We start from the raw sequence: 25010 nt of genomic DNA, 5'->3' as shown, positions 1-25010 counted from the left end.
GGTACGCAGCAAATAGCACAGCTTCGACGTAGAAGACAGCGCCAGGTTCCATGCAATCTGCCCTCTTCTGTTAATCGCCTAAATCAGCCTTGAAAGTCTCGCCAGGCGCCTCTTAATCGATAGACCTCCAGACAAGAGATTGTCAAGCCTTGCTATGCAACTAATTGGTAGATCTAATCTATGCCAGGTGGATTCTTTCCATTCTCTTTCATATTGTTATTTGACACTCATTATCAAATTACAGCAAATGAAAGCCTCCTCCTTAAAGCATGGAAACCCCTGGTAATTCCCCAGTCCCTTCAAGGACACCTCAGGCATCATCTACCACACAATATCGTGTTCAGATTGCACAACCAGCCCATTTCGGAGCTTTTGCATCGTGGGTCTTTTGTGTCACGTGCCCTTCTAGTGACTTGGACCACATCCTATACCTTTTGCGTGAGGCACCTCAATTACATTACTTCCTCAGCACAGTCCAGGTTGTGTTCCATGAGACACGTAGATACCCAGAACCCGATATTCCTCACGAGTTTGCTGTCCATCTTTGGAGAGACTTTTACCCCTCAGCTTCAGGATCTCCAGGGTACTCTCCACCTCTTTCAGCTCCCAGATATCCTCCTGCACAGGTTTTACCTTCCCCAAGACAGTATTTACACTCTGAAGATACTCCTTCTCCTGGATATCCTCCACTCTCGACAGCAGCTCCTTATCCCTTCTCAGATCCGTGGACTCTGCAACCTACCCCTGTACTCTCACGAGCAGTAACACCCATTTCGGCATCACTAGTGTTACCTCAGACAAGACCTCCTTTACCAGATTTCCACGGGTGGTTCCATCCTGCCTCGCCTGCCCCCTCCAACATGAGCAACCTCAGGGAGCAGCCCGGATCTTCTTCCAGGAATGGTACAAACTAGAGCGCAACTTCGTGCTCTTCTCACAAGGACCTCAGATATGTCGCAACGCTCGTGTGCAACCTCTCCGGAGATCAGCGACTCAAGTACAAAAAAGACCCCTGAAGTCAACTTACAAGGCGAAGCACTACTTCAACTTCAAATTTCCCAGCTTCAGGACAGCATCTCCAACTTGGTCCAGAAAGTCCAACAACTCCAAGATTCTCGCAGTACCACACATACAGAGGATGACGTGACACCACCGCATGACTATGTGGACTCGTTTCCACCTGAGGTAGAAAACACTGAACTCCATGCCCTCTACCGCTTACTCCAAGCTTCCAAACCTAAAAGACTTGACATTAAACTTTTGGAAGCCTATACTGGTTAACGAAATCACCGAACAGTTGACCAATGGATCGCAAAACTGCGCATGTACTTTGATACTGTTGACCTCACTGAAGGCAAAAAGATTGCCTTGGCGGCCTCCCTCCTCAAGGATATAGCTTTCCTATGGTGGCAACGACGCTTAAAGGAAGGCAAAAGTGTGTTAACTTGGGAACGTTTTGAACACGTGCTCTGTAAACAGTTCATACCTGCCAATGCGGACTTCCAAGCATGTTCAAAACTCAGACAGTTGGAGTAAACAGGCTCCCTGTCTTCCTACATCTCTCAGTTCATCACATTGGTGCTGGAGATTGATGGTTTAACTGATGATGATTGCCTTCATGCTTTCATCTCAGGCCTAAATCCCTCGTTACGCATTGATGTCCTCAAAGCAAACATTACCACCACAGCTGGCGCTATTGCTTACGCAGAGCGCATTACCGATTTCCAAAACACAGGGAAGTAGAGTGCTAATAGAACACAGAACTCTACTATGGCCAAAGGTGCTCGCCCTCAAGATACCCCCAAGTTTTAAAAAACTTCGGTAATCAAGGTCAGCGATAGTCTCAAGATCCCCACAAGTCTCAGAAATCGTATGCTGGATTCCAACAGTAGCACTCCTCCAAGGATCGCGCCTCTTCTTCTTCATAAAGTCATCACCGTCATCCCCAACATAAAGGTGCGGCCATTGACAAGAAGAACAACTCCAGTACAAAAGGACTTTGTACCATCTGTACAGGCGACCATAGATGGTTCGATTGTCCCAAGCGACCAAAGCAAAATTCCAATATGGAACCTAGCACTTCCCAAACAGAAGATGCTACCCTAGCACAAGACAAGAAAGGCAAAGCTATTCGAATGGCAAATACCATCCACATGGGCCTTGCCAGCAAGCCCAAACCTTCCCTGGTCACTCAAGTACTCTGTGTCCAAGGATCGATTCGTGGAACAACAGTCACTATCCTCATCGACAGTGGCTGCTCTCATAACTTCCTAGCTAGTTCTATGGTCACAAACTTCGGTTGACCACCAGTCCTAGTCCCATGGACTATCAGATTGAACTCGCAAATGGAACTACCTTCTTGTGCAACACCAAGATCAAAAACCTGTCTTTTCGCATCCAACATTATACAGACAAGTTGAACTTCGACATCATGCCTCTTTCTCGGTACGATGTCATACTTGGACAACAGTGGCTCTACGACTATGATCCATCAATCAGTTTTCACAGCCATACTATCCAGTTTGTCCACCAGGGAAAACTTATTGAGCTAACTAGTTCTAGGGACTCTCCTTCAACCCCAGTTGCCTTTGCCCTACAAGTAAAGGAGTGGGTTCGTAAATGTCAAGTAAAGACTTCACTTTTGTTGGTTACGGCAGTAGAGGAGACACCAACAAAGGATCCTCCTGAATACCTCAACCAACCTTTTTGCTAGCCCTACCTAGATATTTTTCCACAGGAATTGCCAAAGCAGTTACCACCTCGACGACCAGTGGATCACCCAATCGAACTTATTCCCGGCAGTAATCCACCGTCGAAACCTCCTTATCGGGTTTCTTACACTCAAAATGAAGAAATCCAAAGACAAGTGACCGAACTACTCGAAAAAGGTCATATTCAGCCCAGTTGCAGCCCTTTCGGATCTCCTATACTACTTGTGGGAAAAAAGAATAAGTCAATTCACCTCTGCAGCGACTACCGAGCCCTCAACAAGCTCACTATAAAAAACAAGTATCCATTGCCTCGCATCGATGATCTCTTCGATCAACTTCTACACGCAACACAATTCTCAAAGATTGATCTTCGTTCAGGTTATCATCAAATTCGCATACGAGAAGGCGATGAGTACAAGACAGCTTTTCGAACAAAGTATGGACACTATGAATGTTTGGTCATGCTAGGCAGAAGCGAAATTTGCTCTGATACCACTGTAAGAAATCCTAGATTTACTATATTTAGAAATGTGCTAAGGAACAGAAAGGAGACTGAAATAGCAGAGAACAAGGAATATTTGTATTGCTTGAGTGTTTGTAGTGTGTCATCCATACAGTTGGGCCTCTTTTATATAGAGAGTGAAGAGTCACACATGAAAAGGTGTGTACTCCAAAGTGTATGTGCATGAAAAGGTGTGTACCCCTTGTGAAGGGTGTGACCCTTGATGAGAGGGTACATTATAATGGGAGTGTCTCTTCAATAGAATGTCTCTTGTGAAGGGTTGTGCCTCATAGGAAGTGTCCCGTCGAAAGGGCATACCCTTCCACAAGTGTCCATTCATCAAACCATTCATAAGTCTAAGATATAGAGAAAGGAATACGTCACAGATCGTGACAAGTCGTTTGTTCATCACATTATCCAACACACCCCCATGATGAACAATGAATTAGGCTTCACGTTATTGAGTTGGAAAACTTCTCTTGCTTAGTTCATCCCTTTTTCCAACACTTCTTTGGTGATAGATTATTCCATTTCTCCATCCCACCGCAGTTATACTAGGGTTACTTATGGCCACATTCAGTGGCTGCAGGAGATGGCCCTTAGATTAAGGTGACCAACCTTATGTCCACCAATCAAAAGTAAAATCCATTGGGCTCTATAGGGAGTGTGATACCGTGCACAGCCACTAATCGGAGAAAAGAGTGAAACTGAAATACAAGTTCCTCACCTAGTGCCAAAATCAGGAGACCAAAAGGTGTGACCTGAAGGAAATTAGTTGACTTTCTACAGTCTCCATCATCCAAGTTGTGTTCCTGGATAGAGAGAATGTCAATAGGACCTCTAGTAACAATTGGATGAAGCTGATTATATCAACTACCTTCAATGGCGATTAGGAACACCACCAAGGCTCTAAATGCTCCAGCCAACAATCCTTATTGACGGTAAAAAGCTTGGAGCAGCCTCCCCGACCAGGTGGTGGCAGCAACTCCCTCTATGGCGAAGAGGAATGTAGGGAAGCATTTGGGATACTATGGGCACTTAAATCTAGTTGAACTAAGTGCAGACATGCAGATCTTGTTTCTTTACATGAGACACGGTATATTAGGTTTTCGTGTACAAGAATGAATACATTAACTCCTCGTTTTCATTAGAACTAAATGAGGTTATACTTGAAGACCATTCAATGACTTTGATCAAGAGCCTTTTCAACCTATATAGACAGCTGATGAAGGGACTAGTAAATGCATAGTCTTATATTCCTCTTTTTTTTAGTACTTCTCTTATTTCTGATCAGAGGCCTTTGTTTGTTCTTACAAATGCCATAGCAATAAAGTATAATGAAACAGCTGTAAATAAAATCTTGTGATCATTTATAATCATGTGCCATGTCAAAGAAAACTTCAAAATTGAACAATCCATAAACTCACCAAAATTCCATGTGCCACTAGATAGATCTGATCAATTGCACTTCCCTGTTCCATGATAACCTCTCCGGGAAGAAAATATTCTTCGTGAACCCTTGTGGCCTGCAAGTTGGGTATTAAAAAATTAAACGTGAGTAGAATGTGGCTTTCTCGAATACTCTAGAAGTTAATGTAAAGAGAAACCATGAAATTCCAATAGAATAAAGTAGGACTATTATTATGAATAAAATCACAAGTAATAAGACTCACAATTTGATTAATGAACTCAGAAGAGCAATTCCTGAATAAGAGAACTCGCTCGACAGTGGACAGGTACAAAGATTGAGTGACCTGTTCCCACACAAAACCACGAATAAGTAATAAAAAATAGAATAAAAATAAGGAGTATTCCTTTATTATACTTGAATCAGTTGCCCTGCTGACTGGGTTACTACTGATTTCTTTGCAGGCATTAAGATTTTTACTATACAGGGAAGGATGAAGGTATTTTACCTTAAATGCCTTAACACAAATTTAATCAAAAGCACTCTCTCCCTGGCATGGCACCATAATTGGCAGTACTCTACTTCACTAGCTTCCATCTTTACAAAGATCTCATAAAGTCCTACAAAATACATCCTTGGCTAGCCATAGACTTTCTAAGAGCCAAAGGAGAATCTCGAGGGATGCATTACCAGCCTAGGATGGAAGCACCTAGGGTGGGGATACAGGATACCATCTAGGATAGAAGTCTAAGGGGTAAACAGCATTCATGATATTAGTTAACCTGTGGTTTCAGGCTATCTATTTATAGGAATGGATTGCATTCATTGATCACTACAATATTTACCATAGGCATGGTAGGCTATTACTTGTGACCTCTGTGTGAATCAGTGAGGTTGAGGAGCTCGGTAATTATAGATAGTGGTGCAGTTGGGGTCAAACCCAAGGTCAAGGGACACTCTTTGCCAATGTACTTGAAGAAGACTTTAGAAAGATCCGGGGAAGCATTGACTCCTTGGGTTATTTTTTATTTTTATTTTATGCAATCATGACAAAAAAATCCAATTTGATGTTGCGAAAAGAGTTGTGGTCATATTCTTCTGAATGAGATAAAGAAAAAGAGTGAATGAGTTTTTTCATATGTACAAGAGAGCAGGATAATTAGACCTTGGTGAGAAAGGGTAAAGTCTTGATACATTTGAGAAATAAAAATCTTATCAAAGTTTTTGAGATGAACTAGAAAAGAGATATCTGTATCCTCTCTTTGGACGTTTTTTTGGAGAGTTACTTCTTTGAGGCTAAAGAGTTTCAACTTTCAAACGTAGGAAAGTTCAAAAGGAATATTATGAGGAAGCTTCAAGAGGGTGTGTCATCTGCTGGAGGTGTACATAAGTTTCTTGGCCAACACAAATTTCGTCCACCTCCATCCATCTATGATACTTCTCATGATTGCAGCCTTTGACAGGTTGTTGCAAGACATATCCTTTTGCTAAGTCTACCACAGTGTCTTATTCCACATAAGCTCTGATAAGGCTGTACATATGGGACTGTGGCAGCAGCAATCTGCAGTCTAGAGTAGTGTAGTGCGCATATGCTTGGAAGAGTCGAGATGAGGTTCCAAGTGTAAGGGACATTTTCATTTCTCTAGCTAAAAGCTTCTGAACAGCAGCATGCTGGTGGACCATGACTATCATGCAAGAGAAGTCTTTTGTCTAAGTAACGTGGGTATTGAGGCGGAGTATAGTATGAATTAAAGACTAATTGCCACACTATGATAGAGCAGGATTTACCACCCAAAAGGCACAACTAGTCATGCAAAAGTTTGAACATTAGGCTGAGATATTGTTTACATATTATTTAATGCAGACCTATGTGCCACAACTAGTGATGCAAAAGTTTGAGCAATAAGCTGAGATTTTAAACATATTACTATTATTATTATCATTTTGCTTAACTCAGACCTATGTGCCGCAAGCTGTGTTGCAGTTGAGCAGCCAAGTCCCACAATCTATGCAAAACCCCAGGTTAGCTTTGTATTTTTAATTAAATGGAACCCTATAATTCTGTGGGCTCATAAATTTCCTCTGATGGGGATCCAAAGCGGTATCATGAATCCTCTCATTGTCAAATGATACATTCTCTTCGCATTTCTCTATGTATTCTTACTTAAAATCATTTTTGATGAATGTTCAAACTTCTTGAGATTTCAAAAGCAAATAGTCTCTATGAATTCTGAAAAAGAGGAGCCCTCTCTCGAGCATAGATTTACCATGCTCTTGGATTGAACATTCATCTTTAAGATTTGAAGAAGAGGACAAAGAGCTGGTACATTTACATGTCCTGGAGAAATATTTGGCGTTAGCAACTAACCGCAGCGTGTTCATGCTGCCTGATCTGCCTCCCTGCTAGTTCTGTTCCCCCCCTTCCCACCTCTCTTCTCCTCCCCTCTCTTCGTGCTTGCCCCCTTCCTCTTCCAGCCTGCTTGGGGCCGTTCCTCAGCCGGGTTTGAGCCTGCGCCAGCCTGTTTATTGGCTGGTGCTCCTGTGTTACCGCCCCGCTTTATCACAAGGGGTTCTTGCCCCCTTCCGCTCCATCTGCCCTGTTCTTGCTGCCCCAGCTGGTTTTTGGGTCTGCGCCAACCTGGTATGGGCTGGTCCTCCTCCTTACTGCTCCTTCTTTATCACAAAGGGCTCTTGCCCCCTTCCGCTCCATCTGCCCCTGGTCTTGCTGCCCCCAGCCCCTCTGTGGGATTTTCGGCAGCTAGGTAAGGGCTGTTTTTAGGGCTGCTGCCAGCCTGCTTTTTGCACACATTAGGGCCTTTGATGTCACCTTTCATCATTTCCCTACACCCACTGAATGCGCAAACAGTCTCCACAAGCTGGTGACTTATTTATATTATACAAATAAATATACCCCCCCTTCCATTTCATTATCCACCTCTTTTTTCTCTAGCTAGAAGGTGGTGGTTTTGTTTGACATAAGGGTAGTGATCCAGAAGGTTACCTTTTGGTTTAGCCAGAGGGGCTCACATGGCAGGCCCCATGACACCCTCAGCCATCCGGATCTCACTTTCCCAAAGGATATATGACAGGTCTAGGCTATTCTCTCCCTTCAATATTGAGGAGTGGTTGGCTGCATTGTTGGTCTTAGCCCTATGGGATGACAGGTTCGAGATTGGGTCTAGGCAATGTTAGCCCTAGAAGATGAGACATCTAGGACGTCACCATCTATGGGAATGGATTTTTCTACTCTAGTTCTTGGACACCACTCATGCCTTGTTTTCTTTATCCCTTGGTAGAGAGATTGGATGGAATTTACTTCGGCAATTGGGCCATGCATAGGGAGGTTTTGTTAGTATTCTTCCTGACACGTTGGACCACTCTCCCTATGTATTACATCTAGAACCGCTCTGGTAGAAAATTCTCAGAAAAGGGTGAGGATTGTGGATGTGCATCTCCACAAGGAGGAGGTTCCACTCGCCATCGCATGTTAAGGGTCCTTGCAACGGTATGGAGATGCTTGTAAATCCAATGGTGTGCAAAAAATGCACGGTTTTTCTTTGACAAAGTCTGCTCTAAGTACCAACATCCCGAGCCCTTCAGATACCATGAGTCAGACTTTCTCCAACATGATGCAAAATGTACCCGAGAAAGGGCTTCCAATTCTTAATATGGTGACCATGATCACTATTATGGTTGGGATAGATATGATGGAGGTTGAGAGTTCATGAGAAAACCAGTGAGAGCTGAAAGACCCACGAGGAGTTATTGGATTTACCCAGTCATGATGCTACACAGCACCGCAAACTTGTCAATGTCACGCTCAATGTTTTAGGGTGTATGTTCCTATGTTAGGAGCATGTATGATTTTTGAAGGCCCCTCTAGTGCTTTCCGATGCAGTAGGAGGATGGAGCAAATTTTTTCTCTCAGAGCATCAATGGCTTATGGATGATGATTTCCTTGTGTTGATCTTCTCTGACCATGGTGTTTGAGATGTTGTGCCATTTATAGTATGGCAGATGGAGGTCACCTCTATAGGTAGTGAGAAAACATGTGTGCCTTAGGATCCGTGGAGCGCTCTAAGGTGGATGGAACCTATGTGGAGACATGATGAAGAGAATGCTCATGACATGTACCTCAAGTCAATTAGGTTCCAAGATAGATTAGCTTGGACACATAAACAGAATCTTGAGTAAATGTGCATTTCTCACTACTCAACAATTAACATCCTCACATCATGTAGTCCACGTCCTAGGGTGTCTACTTATTTACATTCCTTATCACATACCTTGGCCTCTAATCATGTGCACATGGCACCATATCTTAACACCTCCTCTTGGTGCCACGATCCTTTGGCTACTGCAAGGTGGTCAGATGAGAGTTTACATTCCATCACCTCCCCTTAGTGCATACATTGCTACTTAAGGTGGTCAAGTGTTGTTTTTACATGTCAATACGTCCCTTGGGTGCTTACATGGCTACTTTGAGATGGTCCGGTTTAATTTACAAAACATATGGCTGAAGGTGGCAAGGTTGTTGCTTCTCAATGCTTGAAGTCGATGGCATTCTCTTCTTTGCTTGATGATGCATAATGCTTTGTTCTTCCATAATACTTAAGGTGGTCAAGTGTGGTTTTTACATGTCAATACCTCCCTTCGGTGCTTACATGGCTACTCTGAGGTGGTTAGGTTTAATTTACAAAACATATGGGCTGAAGGTGGCATGAAGCCGATGGCATTCTCTTCTTTGCTTGATGAGGCATAATGCTTTGTTCTTCCATGTGCCTTAACGCTTTATGTGTGGATGCCATGTTCTGTGCTATGGTCATCTCATGTACTTGTGCTTCTGGCATGCTTTTTGCATTCATGGGTTGCTTTAGCACTTGTTGCAAAGGTCTTACCATGAGCTTCGTTTTGCTTCAATGGCAGTGTCTAATTGCTAACAATGATTTTGATCTGACAGGCGCATAGAGCTTGAAAACGATGACTTTTCCTTTTTGGAGCGTGTGCAAATTCCTCTTGGATTGCAAGTTACGGCTTGTCGAAGTTTTGATCGAGAAGAGGCTTTTGATGATGATGTGGCAGAGGCTGTTTAAGGGGCTGTGCTTGGGTGGCACTGCTGACTATGCATGTTGATGTGGCATAACTAACCCTAACTCTAACCATGGTGGGTTAACTTAACCAGACCAAGATTGAGCCTTATCTGTGCCACGTGGCAAAACTTTGCCCAAAGATAATTAAACCTAACCTAGAATTAACCACGGTCTGCCACGTGGCTTTTCCTAAGGTCTGAGACCTTGGAGAAGCAGAGAAGATCTGACGATGATGCGGCAATAGCGTGAGGATGGCGGAGTTCTGAGATCGCGCCTTGGGAGTCGATGGAGGCTTCTGTGAGGCGTGTCGGCGAAGGCTTATGTGAGGTTGGCCAATGACTGCAGGCAGCTGGAGATGTAGCCTCGTAGGAGCTTGCTGGTGATACAGGGCTGTTATTGGCAAGGCTTGGAAGCTCGACTACCCGGGTGAAGCTTGGACTGCGTTGTAGCTGAGATCGCAAAGTTGAAGGTCGTTGACGTTGAAGGAGCCGTCTGGCGTCTGTGAGCGGGCGTCGTGAAAAAGTTGTTGTTCGATGGCAAGACGTTGGCAATCCCGTGCTGTTCTACTTGTCGTTGGAGCAGGCTGTAGGTGGTTGAAGGCTTTGTGGTTGCTTTGTATGCTTTAAGGCTTCTACTCGTTGTTGGTCAACTGACTGTGTCGGCGTAGCTTTGGAGTTGAGCTTGTTGAAGCTGTCGATGGCTAAGGCGGTGCGAGCATGAGGTTGTTGTAGCGTCTCACCTGATTGTACATTGTTGGAGTTGAGGCTGAGCACGTTGTTGGTGTTGGAGGTCCTGGTGACTCTGGTCCAGCGCTGTTGGAGCCTTTGCTTGATGTGGGAGAGGTTGCGTCACTTCTGTTGTAGAGGCCACTGAGCCACTCCTCGAGGAGCTCGCTACTACTATGTATGTTGCTGCTTGGTAGTCACTGGTATTAGCTATACTGAAGAGCGTCGAAGCTTGCTTGACTTCTGGCTCCCTTTCATGATCTTCTCTTCAAGCTTCTACTTGTTGGAGACTTCTACTACAGCCAGTTCGGGCTGTTTTCACAAGTGGTCAGTCGCTCCAACTTTCAATGAGTCCTACTATTTGTGCATCTACTTTAGCTTTCTTCTACATCAATTGTGAGCTATTCAGGTAGCTCTCTTGGTTGCTGAATTTTGTAGTCGAGGCTAGGAAGTAGGCACTAGGGATTTAGCTGAGTATCTCTACTGCTCAAGAGAGTCACTATTGTCTCCTTCAATTCACAATGTTCATCCTCTCTCCTAGCTAAGAGAAGCACTACTCTCTCGCAACTTGATTCTCTCTTTCTCACACAAAATAAAGAAGAGTAGATGGAAATGAGACTAAAGAAAATTTCTCTAAGTAGAAGAGAACTCTCAATATAAAGCTAAATTGGAAAAAACATGATCTCCTAAGTCATGCCTACAACTAATCTAGAAGACTAGACCTAAGCTCTGATACCATGAGAAAAAGGTGGATGAAACCTATGTGGAGACATGATGAAGAGAATGCTCATGACATGTACCTCAGGTTAATTAGGTTTCAAGATAGATTAGCTTGGACTCATAAACAGAATCTTGAGTGAATGTGCATTTCTCCTCTTGTACTCGACAATACATGATAGGCCTCTTATATAAAGAGTGCCCTTTGAATAGTCAACATTTGTGGTATCCTTTGATCCACATCTCTCCTTGTGGATATCCTTGATTAACATCCTCACATCATGTAGTCCACATCCTAGGGTGACTACTTTAATACATTCCTTATCACATACCTTGGCCTCTAATTCATGTGCACATGGCACCATATCTCAACAGGTAGACCCTTCACGAGAGAGAGAGAGAGAGGACATTCACTCACCAGAGACCTAGCCTCCATTGAGCGACTCAAGGAGAACGAGCTGGCCTTCTCGGTGGCTAGCGAATAGTTACGAGAATGCCAAACTAAACTTGCAGGTAATGGACATCCGACACGTGGAGTACTCGTATCACTCCTCTAGGGCAAGGCGGATGCAACACGGAGACGAGAGACATGGCAGTCCATCTCTAGACCATAGGTCCTAGATCAGAAGGGTCCCAGCTCCAACAGTTGAGAGATGAGGGAGGCCAGATGCACTAGGATACCTTGGAGATGACTACCTCCTGGTACTGATAGCTATTTCAAGCAGAGGAGGAGAACCCAAAGGTGTAGGCATCCCAAGAGGAGGTCTAGGCCCACAATGCCTCTATGGTCACCTCGAGCATCATGGCATAATTAGAGGCTCCCTTCATGGATGAGGAGCCCTCGGAAGCCCTCAAGGTGGTCCTGTCATAGAAATGACCGAGGAATGTTCTTTCGCTACTACTTATGGGAAGCACTCCCCTATGTCCAGCTTTTCCAGGGATCTGTGGTTCAAGGTTTCTCCCCAAGTCACTAGCCGGAGGTTGGATTTGCTTGTTATCAAAAGGAGTCTCTTTGGGGATGCTCCCCTTGTAGCTAGCAGAGGCTAGATTTGCTTGATCTTGAAAGTGGGGAAACGAGCCAACATCAGCTAGTTTGACCCAATCACACTTGCACATAGCCTATAAGATCTTAGCCAAGTCCTTGAGCTTGAGGGCTTGTCCGCACCTTCCCGACATCATCCACAACACCTCCTACTAGATTCAAGAAGGCATACAACAGGGTGGACTGCGCTTTCCTCGAGGACACCAAGCAGAGGTTGGGCTTCTCATACCAATGGAAGTAGGGGATCTCCACCCTTTATGCAAGGAGCTTCAGCTAGATTCTCATACGAGGGTGCACAAGGGAGGCCTTCTCCCTCTCCCACTTAGTGTGAAAAGGCTACTCTTCCTTTTTGCAGCAGAGGTGCTAGGGTATTTCCTTTGCTCTCTAGTGTCTGCCCTGGTGGGTAAACACCTTTTGATTCGATAAGTTGGACTCTAATAAGTTTGCAGATGATACGACCCTGTTCATAAAAGACTCACTTCATACATTGTTCAAATTGGGTGACCTTCATGACCTGTTCCTCTTTGGAAAAAAATATTGGCGCAAAAATAGATTATTTCTACAATATACAATGGGTCTTAGAAAAGAGGAAAATTCAAGAATAATATTTTCTGACCGACCTTGGCACGAATAGATAATGGAAAATCCTCCACAACGCCATCTTCTATAAATTGACATTCATATTGCAGCTGTAAATGGCTCTTCATTTGTTGTCTAAGATCCCTTCCCAGTCTATTTCTGTTCATATATTTGATTACAGCTGCAGTTCTGTCCCGAAACCTCTCTGTGTTTGACCCTTTTACTATCAATGCTGTCATATTACCGATTAGATAAGCACCCAAGATCATATCGAATGATACGAAGATCATGACAAAAACCATCTCCCTTGTATTCACAGCATGGATGTCACCATAGCCTGAAACACAAATTCATTAGATTAAAATCGTTTCATGATCAATGACTATCAAGTCAAGAATTAAAAGAAGAAATTCTATGTGACATGTCAAAGGCCAAAAACAAATTGGTATTTATTGTACTTAAAAACTTAAAAGAGGACTTGTCAGAGAACTCTTACAACTTAAAAGACTTGCCAAAAAAATTCTTAAAGCTTTTGGGAAGGACTATGGTAAAGACTTTGAATTATGTTAAGGGATGTTTACCAACGCTTGGGCTGTGGGGCAACTCAGATCTGAAAGAGAACTCACATTGGCAGCCAAAACAAAATAGATACAGACATGGTGCAGCGACTGCCCATCGTGCTCAGCTCCTCCTTGCTGCCTTCCCCATCGTCCTCGCTGCCTTGCACAGCTTCCCCTACTCCCATCCTGCTTTTGTACAGCCTCCCCTACTGTGGCTGCTGCTCTACTATCCGCAGCTGCTCTCCTCTCCCGCGGCTGCCTTGCTTCACCTGCAGCTGTCCTTCACCTCCTGCAGCCATTATGCCACCCATTCCTCCCTTGGTAGCTGCAGTTTCACCACCCACAGCTGCCTCTCCTCTCCTGCAGCTACTCCAGCCCCCTCCCTTCACCTTGCAACTAGCCCTCATCCCCCTCCCTCCCTCTCAGCGCTCTCCTTCTCAGCCCCTCCTCTTCCCTCCTCAGCCCCTGTCCCCTTCTCAGCCCCTATCAGCCCTTCCCCTCCCCTCTTCCTTAGCCTTCCTTTAGAAGATACAGCTCTAGTCTCTCCCTTCCCTTCCCCTCCTCCTTAGCCTTCCCTTAGGTTCTCCTGCTCTAGCCACTTCCTTCAACTTTTCCAAGTGACGGACGTATTTCTCAACTGTTAATTCACTCGATTAACGAACGGCGACCCATTCAGTCAATCCTCGTCCACTTTCATCGGCATGTATTTTTTCAAAAGACAAGTTGTTCAAGCTGCAAAAGGATGTGGAGTTTGAGAGCTCCACCACCCTCTTCGCACGCATTTATGGGTCCACCCTTCCAAATCACAACCTAGGTACTACATGCTTGCAGCTTTACCTTCGGACCTCGAGCCACGCCTTTCCGATGTTTGATTGTTGGGACGAGGTTTCTTTCAATTGGCCTTTGACTCTCTTGAAGCTGCGAGCACAATGCTCAAGGCTGGCCCCTTGGCGCTTGGTTCAGTAAGATCATCTTCAAGCCCTTCTCATTAGGATTGAATCCTATAGAGAAGGAAAAGTAGATGAACTCAATTTCCATGAGATATCCAGGTTTGCCTCAGATGTACCATTGACTCTGAACCACGGTTGGAGCTACCTTTGCGCTGGTCACTGAGATCTCCCGCCTCCCTGTTACCCTCCTTTGCAGTAGAGGCAACTAGACCGGATGGGGTGCTTAGAGCTAGAGTCATTGTGTCGGACCCTAATATGCTCTAGCATCCTGATGGGGAAAGAATTATCCATGAGTTGTCTGGTGGGTGTCAGTGCCTCACACAACAAAAACCGGCACTTTAAACAAAACAAAACCTGATGGCTCTCTTTTTCGGTAGAGAGTCAAGATTACGGGCAGGTACGATTAATGTCGGATATGTAGGTGTTTTGCTAGAGATTTCCCAAAGAAGAAGAAAAGGCCCAAGAAAACTTTTGTTGTGGCCCCTTCTCGTCCCCAATAGAGTGTTCCTTTGGCACCTCCTACTCGTCCGACACCTGCTGCGTGTTCTGCACCTACCTATAGACACTTGGACACATTCAAGCACTGAAGGACGTAATCTGGGAATAATGCGTGGAGTGAACTCAGAGAGTCACTCACACAGTGTGTTACATCGTGAATTCAATGGTCGCAAGCTGCAAGTCGAAACTCTGGGGGTTAAAGCACTCCATTACACAACGAAGTCTGGAATTTTGTTAAGCAAAGTCACTCAAGGAGTGAGTGGCGAAGCGAACTCATGGAATCACAAGCTAAAAGTGAGTCAAAGCAATTGCAAGTTGCCAGGCAAGTTGGAGCAGCCATGAGCTACAAGACGAGCGAGTACAAGGATCTCATTGAAGCCCTCATTCGAGGCACGCAGGATCCACACCATTTCTTCATTGTCGTAGCCGAAGTGCTGCTATAACAGTTCAACAATGGTTGAACAGGATTGAAGCTCCTTGATAGCTGTGTCTAATCAAGAAGCATATATGGTGTGATCTGCATTTGCGACTTGGCATGCATCGTGTCGTTCTTCTATTAGGTAGCTGATCAAACTAGGAGAAAATCTTTCGTCCTGTGGGTCGTCTTAAAGTGATAATGAGTTTCCGCTGAGTTGGTTGCGGGTTCCGGAACAAACTGCGTATCCTACAACATATAATTGGAGCATATCATGTTTTCCAAACATGGCATCAAAGCCTAAGCCTGAATACTTGACCTCGAGACCGATCTTTACAATAGGAAGATAGATTCAGTGCAGGACTAGATCATGAAAGTTGAAGTAGTTAGAGATCAACTGGAGGGAGTTAGTCAAAAAATGGAATCATCTCGGATTTCTCGATTGGTATTGGGCATGCTTTCCCAAATCTACAAACAGCTTGTGATGACCATGATCATAGGACCGCAATCAGCTCTAGTATCGTTCAAAAGATTGGTCCCATTGCTCTCGCACGAGAAGGCTCGGGAGAAGAATTTTGGCAGACCAAGAGACAAGGCCTTTCTGGTTATAAGGGAATGGAAAAGGATGGAACCAACAAAGAAGCACAAAACGCTTTCAATTGTGGCAAACCAAGACGGTTTCCGAGAGATTAAATCCAAATCGGAGAAAGCTGGCCAATGCGAAGATAAAACACTAAATGTGAAGGTGTTCATGCTCGTGGTAACCTCATGTGGTGAAGATTTGTATGCAATCAATGTCAATATGGGTGACAACCAAAGGTGTCCCACAAAGGCATCAGAATACTACCATTCAAGATGACCATCGGAGAAGGGAAAGTCTAAGGAGGTACTTTATGTCCCGAATCTATGTAAGAACCTGCTATTCATTAGCCAGCTTCGGATTCTCGATCCAGGATGATAAAGTGTGCAAACTCCGAAAGGCATTGTACATGCTGAGACAGGCCCCTGGAGTGTGGTACCAACAAATCAACGATTGCTTCGGAAGAATATGGCTGATTCCTACTTAAAGAGGGACAAGAAATTGATAGTAGACTTGACCATAACAAGGGATCTCATGAGGAGAAAAGCAAAGAGGTGCAGACATGGTTGAAGATGGAGTTTGGCATGATTGACCTCGGTCTGCTTCACTATTTTCCCGGCATCAACATTTGAAAGGGAGAAGAATCGGACGTTCATCTTAAAGAGATACTAAATGGAGGAATCCAAGGTAGCAATCACTCATGAAAATTGGGGCGAAGTTGAGCATTGAAGATGTTACTGAGCTGATAGACTTGACCCGTTATCGGGGTGAAGTTGAGCACCTATGATCAACAATTTGGTCGGAAGTCTATTGTATTTGGCCAACACCCAACAACACTTGGTCCAACATCACCTTCTCAGTCGTCAAGTTGCTTTATCAATTTGCATCTGCACCAAACACTGCAAGGCGTGCCTTCATGTGCTCCGGTACTTGAAGGGTACCATGGGATATGGAATCACTGACAAGAGTGGAATCGACTTTCACAAGTGTTAAGATTCAATATGGACCAGAGATAAGGATATGGAATCACTGACAAGAGTGGAATCGACTTTCAAAAGTGTTGAGATTCAATTTGGACCAGAGATAAAGACAGACGGCCACACCGGTTGAGATTTATATACTGCTTCATGCTAGGAGCTGGAATTATCTCTTGGCTGAGCAAGAAGCAACCGTATTGTGGCTCTATCTTTGAACAGAAGCAAAATACCGAGCAACATATGTGGCATCATGCAAGTCTTTATGGCTCAGTTGGATTCTGGAAACCATGAAAGTCTTCCAAACTGATGAAAGAATGGAGATTTAGTGCAACAACCAGAGTTACCTAGCGATTGGGAAGAACCTATTGTTCGTCGATGCCGAGATGAACCACACTGCACGTCATCAGAGAGTTGATCGAGAATAGGCTGATCAAGTTGATCTACTGTCTAATGAAGGAAAATGTTGTAGACATTTTCACCACGGCTCTGTCTCAAGAATAAACAGAGCATCTTACTCGACACTTGGGCGTAGGCCCACATTGTGGCAGTGAAGGCCCCACAGATGATTTCGATCACGAAATCATCGAGTGGTGATGGACAAGTCATTGAATCGAACTCAGCTGTCAAACATTGTCACATCATCGAATGGCACGATTGCCGAAAAGTTTCCATATCATCGAAAGAGGGTTCTATCGACAACTTTTGACATGTCATCAAGCTTCAATTGGGAAAGTTGCCACATCATCAATTCGGCATGTTCGGTAATTAGGTTATGAACCAATGGCGCATCCATGAGCCTCTATGAACAAAGGTTGAGCGGATTTGTTCCAGAAGGTAATAGTCCCGAATTAGGTCCAAAAGATAGGCTGATCTGTAGGCATTCATGGCGATGAGGCAAGAGCCATTGAAGATTGACTATTTCGGCTGAGAGTCCCCTTGATCTCCACAAGAAATTGCAGCTCCAGTAAAAACTACCACAATGCTTCAAGGATGGCAAGGAAGAGAGCTCTCTCTATGTGTAGTCATGGACGTTTGACAATCCATACACAATGATTTGCACAGACATTTGCACACTCAAGCATTGAAAAACTTAGTCTAGGACAAATGTCGCACAGTGAACTCAGGGAGTTGCTCAAACAGTGCATTGCATAGTGAACTCAGGGAGTTGCAAGCTGCGAGTCAGAACTTTGGGAGTTCAAGCACTCGGACGATAATGAAGTCAAGAGAGAAGTCACTCATGGAGTGAGTAGAGAAACAAACTCAAGGAGTCGCAAACCACGAGTGTAGAAGCCGTCGCAGGTGAGTTGGAGCAAGCACAAGGATCCCACTGAAGCCCTCATTCTAGGCATGCAAGCAGCAAGATATACACCATCTCTTCACTGTCGCAACTGAAATGGGCTGCAACAGTTCAATAATGGTTGAGCAGGATTGAAGCTCCTTGATAACTGGCTGTAATCAAGCAGCATTTTTTGTGTGACCTGCATTTGCAAATTCATGTGCATAAATATTTTTCTTCTGTTGTATTCGGTAACCAATCAAAGAAGGACTGTGATACAAGAAGCTTTCTTGCTCTGACTTGTTCCTGCAAGATAACGAATTTCCGTTGTGCTTCGTTTGAGGGAGCCTACCTCATATCGTACAACGTATAGGAGCATATCATGTTTTCCAATAGGCCATTCACTTTAGAGTTTTTGTATCAGTACCATATGCTTTGGTTCATAAAAGCAAAGGTCAAATCTTGTTGATGACAAGGGGATCATATGCATTTTTGTTGGATAATAACAAAGATGAAAAGTTTTGCATGAAAAGTTCTTACCGACTGTAGCCATTGTGACAATTGCAAAATAGAGGGACAAAACATAACGTCTGCCCAGGTCAATATGTCGAAAATCGTCAAATGCATAATCCCCAAGTTGTAAGCTTCCAATCCATGTGAATTTTTCCCTCGAGGGAGGCAAAGTAGTTGCCAGATAGTAAAAGATGCAGGCTGCCGTATGGGTGCAATAAATTTCCACAGTTATTAGTTTCAATATCCTCGTGAACAAGTAGTTGATGCGTATATCTCGTTCCCGATTATGGAAGAATGATGTAACCTTACGAACACGATACAGTCGAATCCAAAGAAGATATCTAATAATCTCTCTTCTACCTGTGCCCTGCAAATTTGTAGCCACAGCACAGTCAACAAACATATTTAAGTCAAAAAGAGAAAGAATACAGATGGAAACAAAACGAAAACTTTCAAAACGAAATTGGGAAGTTGATCATGAACCATAATGCCTTGAATTCAGATTTGATTTTGATTGTCATAGCAGCGCTCTAATGAATCCACTACAGACTTGCTTCAACATCAGACAATACAAACAATGCAAGCTATTGGCATCTGACCAAGCAGATGAAAGTTATGACAAGAAAACTACAGAAATTATTCCTATCAACACCAGTGATGGGAAGACTATGTAACTCAGATCATATTGAATTCAGGCATGCAAAGCTTTTCCAATCAGCACCAGTCTGATGGAAAAGACCACACAGATTCATATCATTCATCAGAGGAATAACAGACGGAATTCAGGCAAACGAAGCTATTCCAATCAGCACCAGTGAGATCAAAATACTACACAAATTCATATCATGCAGGGGACTGACATATAGAATTGAGGCATGCAAACGTTTATCTTGTAATAAATGTAGCAATATGCGGACTGAGACACTGAGTATTGAATGTGACCAAGTTACATCAAACAGTTGCAGTGTTAAATATCAAAGGACTCTCATGGAAAATAGACGATTAGATTAGTATCAGTGCCCCACATTGACACTCGAATAAGCCTACTGGGATCTCTGAAGAAAAATCATTCACAATGAATGTCCTAAAGCTGTGCATAACCAAATCAGCAGGAATACAATTATCAGGAGATGCATTTTTTTAACCTTAGTGCCTTTCAGGAACAAGCTCTTGGAATTGCAAATCTTCCCCCCTCGTGAATTAATGAACTGGAAAGATTATATGAGTTTACCTTATATATTACATCCCATGGCAGGCAACCGAGAATGTCTGGTATGAAGTTGGACTTTGCATACCTACAAAATAAAAATGTAACATCACATACGTAAAGTAGTCATCATTTGGCTGCCTTAACTTACAACAGTGTTGCAGGTTTGTGTCTGTCTGTGCTCTAAAGCTGTAGATTTGTAGGATTCTGAGGTGCGAAAACCATTTTTTCATGGTCTAATTGGCACCTTGTCAGTAGACGGAATCCATCCGGCAATGACGTCCAATCTTTTGACAGTATTTATGCCTCTTTGATAGTTACTTGAAGTTCTTAGCTTTATGTACCTGCTGTGATATAGATACAAGTGTGTGATACAAGAGAATAAGGAATAATTTATCCCAGAGCACTCACCTAAGGGCAATACTGTGATGATCAAGCACCCACTTGTATGTTTCGCGGTCTTTATATGCAATAAAAAAATTTATGACAATGTCAGCCATGAACATGACCTGTCCCACTTGATCAACCCACCATAGATTCTTTGGCAATCCTCTAAAGAACCCAAACTCAAATGGTGTGAAAAAAGACGAATAGATGGCCCATATCAGTATAAAATATACCCAAAGCTGATACTTCCTGCAAGATTAAAGCCAAAAAATTCTCAGAATTCGCTCCCCCTTCCCTGCAAAGAACAAAACCTCCTCCCCAAGGGTTGACCGATGCCATGTTTGTGACAAAAAAACTCTATACTTTTTTCACGCATTTGTATGAGTTACTGTTACTAACTCGACCCATATCAAGATCAGCCTGATGACAAGAAATAACTAAAGCACTAACAAATATAAGTGGCACGCAGAGTACATGTACAAGCCAATACTAACAGAGATATGTAAAACGATATAGAGAACTGACAGAAGCAAAACAGCAATGAACTACTCAAACACAAGACAAAGATCCTATATCTTAGATACCGTTCATAGCAAAGCGTTGACTATTCTAGAGATAGCCTGTGCAAGACTGACAAGATGACTCCAAATTACTGACATCATGCATAAAGGTACCCAGCGCACCGTCAATTGAATGGGAACAATAACGGTAACACGCCTAACACGTACCACCAGAGTTTTGTGATCCTTGCAGTGAACTTGAGTGACTACTCCTAGATTGTCACATCATTAAAGAGGGACTTAGCCGTACACATCATCGATGAGTTTTATCCTATACGACACTACCTCACAAGAGTTGGACAAAAAAGCACATGTTTCTGGTTTGTATCTTTTGGGCTCATTGACCTTTTCTTTTGATCCAGTCCCCTCTCTCCTTGTTCACTGATCTCTTTTTCATTTGTCTTAGAGGTCTCCAGTCTACGTTGGCAATATTCTCTCCTTTTGGGAAACAATGTCTTCTTTATTCCCTTGTCCACAGGAGGGCCTAGGATCTGTGACTTTTGATCGTTCCTTGAAATTATCCCTCGCCTCATCCCCATCCGTCACAGAAAATGAAGAAACGGAAAAGTAATGTTCGTGTATGTGAGAACTTTCAAAGCTTATCCACTCACGATAACAACTTTTATCAATCATTTACACTAAGCTCTGGCGTAAAACAAGACGAGCAAGAAACTCGTTTTTATGAGCGAATGAAAGACACTCTCAACCTTGGAAGTCTCTTCAGCCTTTTCCTTGTCTCTTCCCTCAATTCAAGTATACGAATATCAAACTAAGCCGGAGGCGTAACAGCACTATCCAGATGGCTTCTTGAAACTAAGATGCTCAAATCTGCAAGCTCTAAACACGCGCGGCGGAAATGAGTGAGAGAGAGAGAGACAGAGAGAGAGAGAGACCTGCTCTTATCTGGATTAATGACGGAGTTCCAGAAATGAGGAAAGACGAGGCCATTCTCTTGGCTTCTCAGCAATCGATTCCGATCAAGGCCAAACTCTCTGGCGAAAAGCGAGAATCGACTGCCTACAGACGATTCCAAATTATCGGCCAGCTCCGGGAGTTCATACTCATTTTTTCCGTTTGCCATTACGGTGTTAACAGAAGAACGCGAGTTTCTTGATCGACTGGTCGAGTTGACGGCAGCCGTCATAAGATGCACGATCCAGGGCGCCGAGAACAACTGGCACGATCCCTTTGCAAGGCTTCAAAGTCGATAGTACAAGATATGGACGTCAAGTCTGCCTTTGTGTTCAAATTGTCCAGCCAGATTGTTATGCAAGTAAGCAAGAGCTGTTGTGGTGTTACTTATGGAAACAAGTTCTACAACAACCAGGGGCATAGCGGTAACGTCTGTACGAGACATGCTTCCGTTTGATATGCTCCGCAATCAACACTTTTTCCGGGACTTGAATTGCGTGAATGCAGAGAATTTCAAGCACGGAAGGAGTTGAGGAGCTGATATCTTAGAAGCTAAACGAGGATTGATTCTCATTTGCAGAGAATGAAAATCAGTGATTGCGTAGAGGCACCTGGCCAGGAATCGCAGTGTTAAGAGTCGACTGCAAACTCAACAGGCCGTAATCAAAATAGTCGACGTGTGATGGGGTTGTTGTGGCGCGAATTGACGAAGCATGGATTCAGTTTGCGCTGTAGGGATATGATGTGCGAGAAGAAACGGTGAAAGGCAGGAATCGCGTAGAGCGACGGGAAGCTGGATGACGAAGAGGGAAAAGAAGACGGGATCGGCGGCTAACAAGCAGGAGAGGAGGCGACAGAAGTTTGCGTGAACATATTGAAAAGCTCAGTGAGGCATTGAGCAAGAGTTCTGAATAGAATTTTCTGATGTTTTGGATTGCTTGTTGGAGCAATGCATGCGAGGCGTCGCCCGTGCTGCATGAAATGCGACGGAAGAGAGGAATAAAAGCAATGACAAAGGCAAGATAAAAGTAGCGGAGCAGAAGCCGTAGCCACGGCTTTTGCTCAAAACCCCCCAGGTCTGGCGTTTCTTGCTTATTTTAGGGCGATGACCCTAATTCTCCTCTACTCCCCCCTCACACTTGTCCTCCCACCTTTTTGGCTCCCCACGTACTTAACTTTTTTCCTGCCGTTTTCCTCCTTATGCCACGTGTCTTGCCTCCCATGCGTATGAGGTGGCATTGTGTCAAACTTGAAGGGAATCAATCTCACCATCACACACACAACATATATTTTCACACGGGTATATGCTCCACGTTGGAGATGGGAAATTCCTGTCTTCGAGCGGGCATTATGGGGCTGGACCAATGAGAGCTTATCAAAGCACTCAATTTGCAGGCATTTTCAACCTTTGGCAGACATTTTCAGGCATTTCCGTTGTGGCTTGTAGAATTTGGCATATATGCTACAAAATGCCTTATCAAGCCATCGCGGGAAAGCCCTCTTAGGGCATTTAGTAGCAATCAGAGGATTTTGCACTATCCTCTAGTTTGACCTTGAGAAGCTTTGTACACTTCTTTTTTAATCCAAATTTCCCTTTTGTAAGAAAGAAAACATACCATCACACTCACCACAAAAATGGTCTTGAATGGAGATCCTACTTGTAAATATAATCAATACTTAAAACATTGAAGTATGGTCTCTTTCCTCATACTAGGAGCAAACGCGTTGGAGGGATTGGGGGTGATGTGTCAATGGGTCCCTACATGCTCTTTTAACCAACTTTTCTATCCACCTTTCAGTCACATGCGTACCTAGCTAGCTTCACACCACATGCATGAACCTATCACCCTCTCTTACTCTTACCGTATGAGTGTGTCTTTCTAATATTTGTATATCACATCATCATTCATTACATTGCCTTGTGCCTTTTTTCCTTCGAAGTTCCACTTTGTAGAGCTTGCATTTAGTTTACCTGTTGTGACTCATGCTCCCCCCACCTATGAGTACACATATGAGCTTATGGAGGATATGTTTTGAAGATAGTTGAATGGGGGAGGAGAAGAATACAAGCAGAGTGAACGAGGTTGATCTCTTTGATCATTTAGTCATTCCGTGCAAGTTCTTTACTACCTTACCTAGATGGGCTCCTACTACCTTTCAAGATATTAAAAGGGGGAGGAGAAGAATACAAGTAGAGTGAACAAGTCGAGGTTGATATCTTTGATCATTTAGTCATTCTATGCAAGCTCTTTCCTACCTTATCTTAACGTGGGCTCCTACTAGCTCACCTAATCTCATGATTGGTTTGATCCCTAGAGCTTAGCTAACGGCGTATTATTAACCTCTAGAAACCCCTAATTTTACCAAAGCAATGCATTTCTTTCATTTATTCTAAGGGGAGGCTCTTATTTTTTGTTTGAGTTCAAAGGAATTGGGTAAAATCCAAATTGTGTGCAAGGGCTTTGAGCACCTTGATCACACTTAATTGACAGACATTATTATTGTGAGAGAGTAGGACACTCCTTTAGCCATCTCCCCCCCCCCCTCCCCTCCCCCAAACCCCCCTCTCTCCCCTCCCCCTAAATCATTTGTGGATTCCTTCCCAAACTTATAGTCTTCTGCCCCAACTTATCAATTCATTTGAGACAAAATTTTCAATATTAAGTCATTTGTTTTCCCTTTACTAGAATGGGTACTTTGCAAGTGCTTTCTTGAAACTGTGTTGGAATCCAAGTCCCATCTAGAATGGTGCGATTGTCAGGATGCATTGTAAAGCTATTGTCTAAAACATAAGCCGATTGTCTTAGCACCACAACCCTTCAAAAAGAACATAACGTGAATTCCCCATTATGAGGTATAATAAAAAAGCATAAGCATGTCATGACAACATTTAATATAGATGTTGAGCTATCAATGTTCAGATCATTTGTTGTAGCATGCAAACTTAGTGCAAAGTGGCCCTCACTTACAAGCTTTTGGGTAGGCCTCCCACATATTCAATGCTTGTTTTTCATTTTTAAAAGGAAAATTAAGTGGTAGTGACACACTTGATGTATTTCCACTTGAGGCACCTTGATGGATTTCCACTCACTAGGCACATAATCAATTTACAGACATAGTTATGCTCATGAAAATGTGAAGACCCCATCCCTTTCCGTCCCTTTCTCTCTTTTTCCAACTCCCCCTCCCCCAAGTGTCGTGGATTCAATTGCAAACACAATAAGTAATACTAATTTCATAGTGTGATATGTCATTATAAAATATAACAATGTACCACATCCTCAAAAATCATGAATGGATGAATGTGTTTTTGGAAACCAAAAATAAACTCAACTCCACTCATTGTCATTGCATGAGCTTAAGATGTGATCATTGCGAGTGTATGATTTTAGAAAAAAAAA

The 25010-nt window shown here is 43.5% G+C and overlaps 1 protein-coding gene across 8 annotated transcripts in view; it reads right to left on the bottom strand.

The window, feature by feature from the left end:
• Positions 1–22586, bottom strand: part of SKOR (STELAR K+ outward rectifier) — an 89275-nt gene extending 66689 nt beyond the window's left edge. For 2 of the 8 annotated variants that reach the window (XM_087385617.1, XM_087385618.1), the window contains exons 1-7: positions 21591–22582; positions 20162–20386; positions 19775–19838; positions 18571–18910; positions 12816–13111; positions 4887–4967; positions 4641–4739 (exon numbers count right to left, since the gene is read on the bottom strand). In XM_087385617.1, the coding sequence (XP_087241743.1) occupies positions 4641–4739; positions 4887–4967; positions 12816–13111; positions 18571–18910; positions 19775–19838; positions 20162–20386; positions 21591–21841 (1356 nt within the window). In that variant the 5' untranslated portion in view covers positions 21842–22582. Of the gene's footprint in view, positions 1–4640; positions 4740–4886; positions 4968–12815; positions 13112–13270; positions 13351–14171; positions 15142–15189; positions 15496–15516; positions 15834–18570; positions 18911–19774; positions 19839–20161; positions 20387–20721; positions 20845–21590 lie in introns of those variants that run through there. The other 6 variants (XM_087385625.1, XM_087385619.1, XM_087385622.1 and 3 more) reach the window with 6 other exon arrangements.
• Between the last annotated feature and the right edge of the window lie 2424 nt (positions 22587–25010).

This window comes from Dipteris shenzhenensis, chromosome 15, assembly GCF_047967505.1.
Source record: "Dipteris shenzhenensis isolate YYH24624 ecotype China chromosome 15, Dip_SZ_1.0, whole genome shotgun sequence".
NCBI lineage: Eukaryota > Viridiplantae > Streptophyta > Polypodiopsida > Gleicheniales > Dipteridaceae > Dipteris > Dipteris shenzhenensis.
The sequence above is the reverse complement of the archived record's forward strand: the minus strand, read 5'-3'. Positions and strand labels throughout refer to the sequence as shown.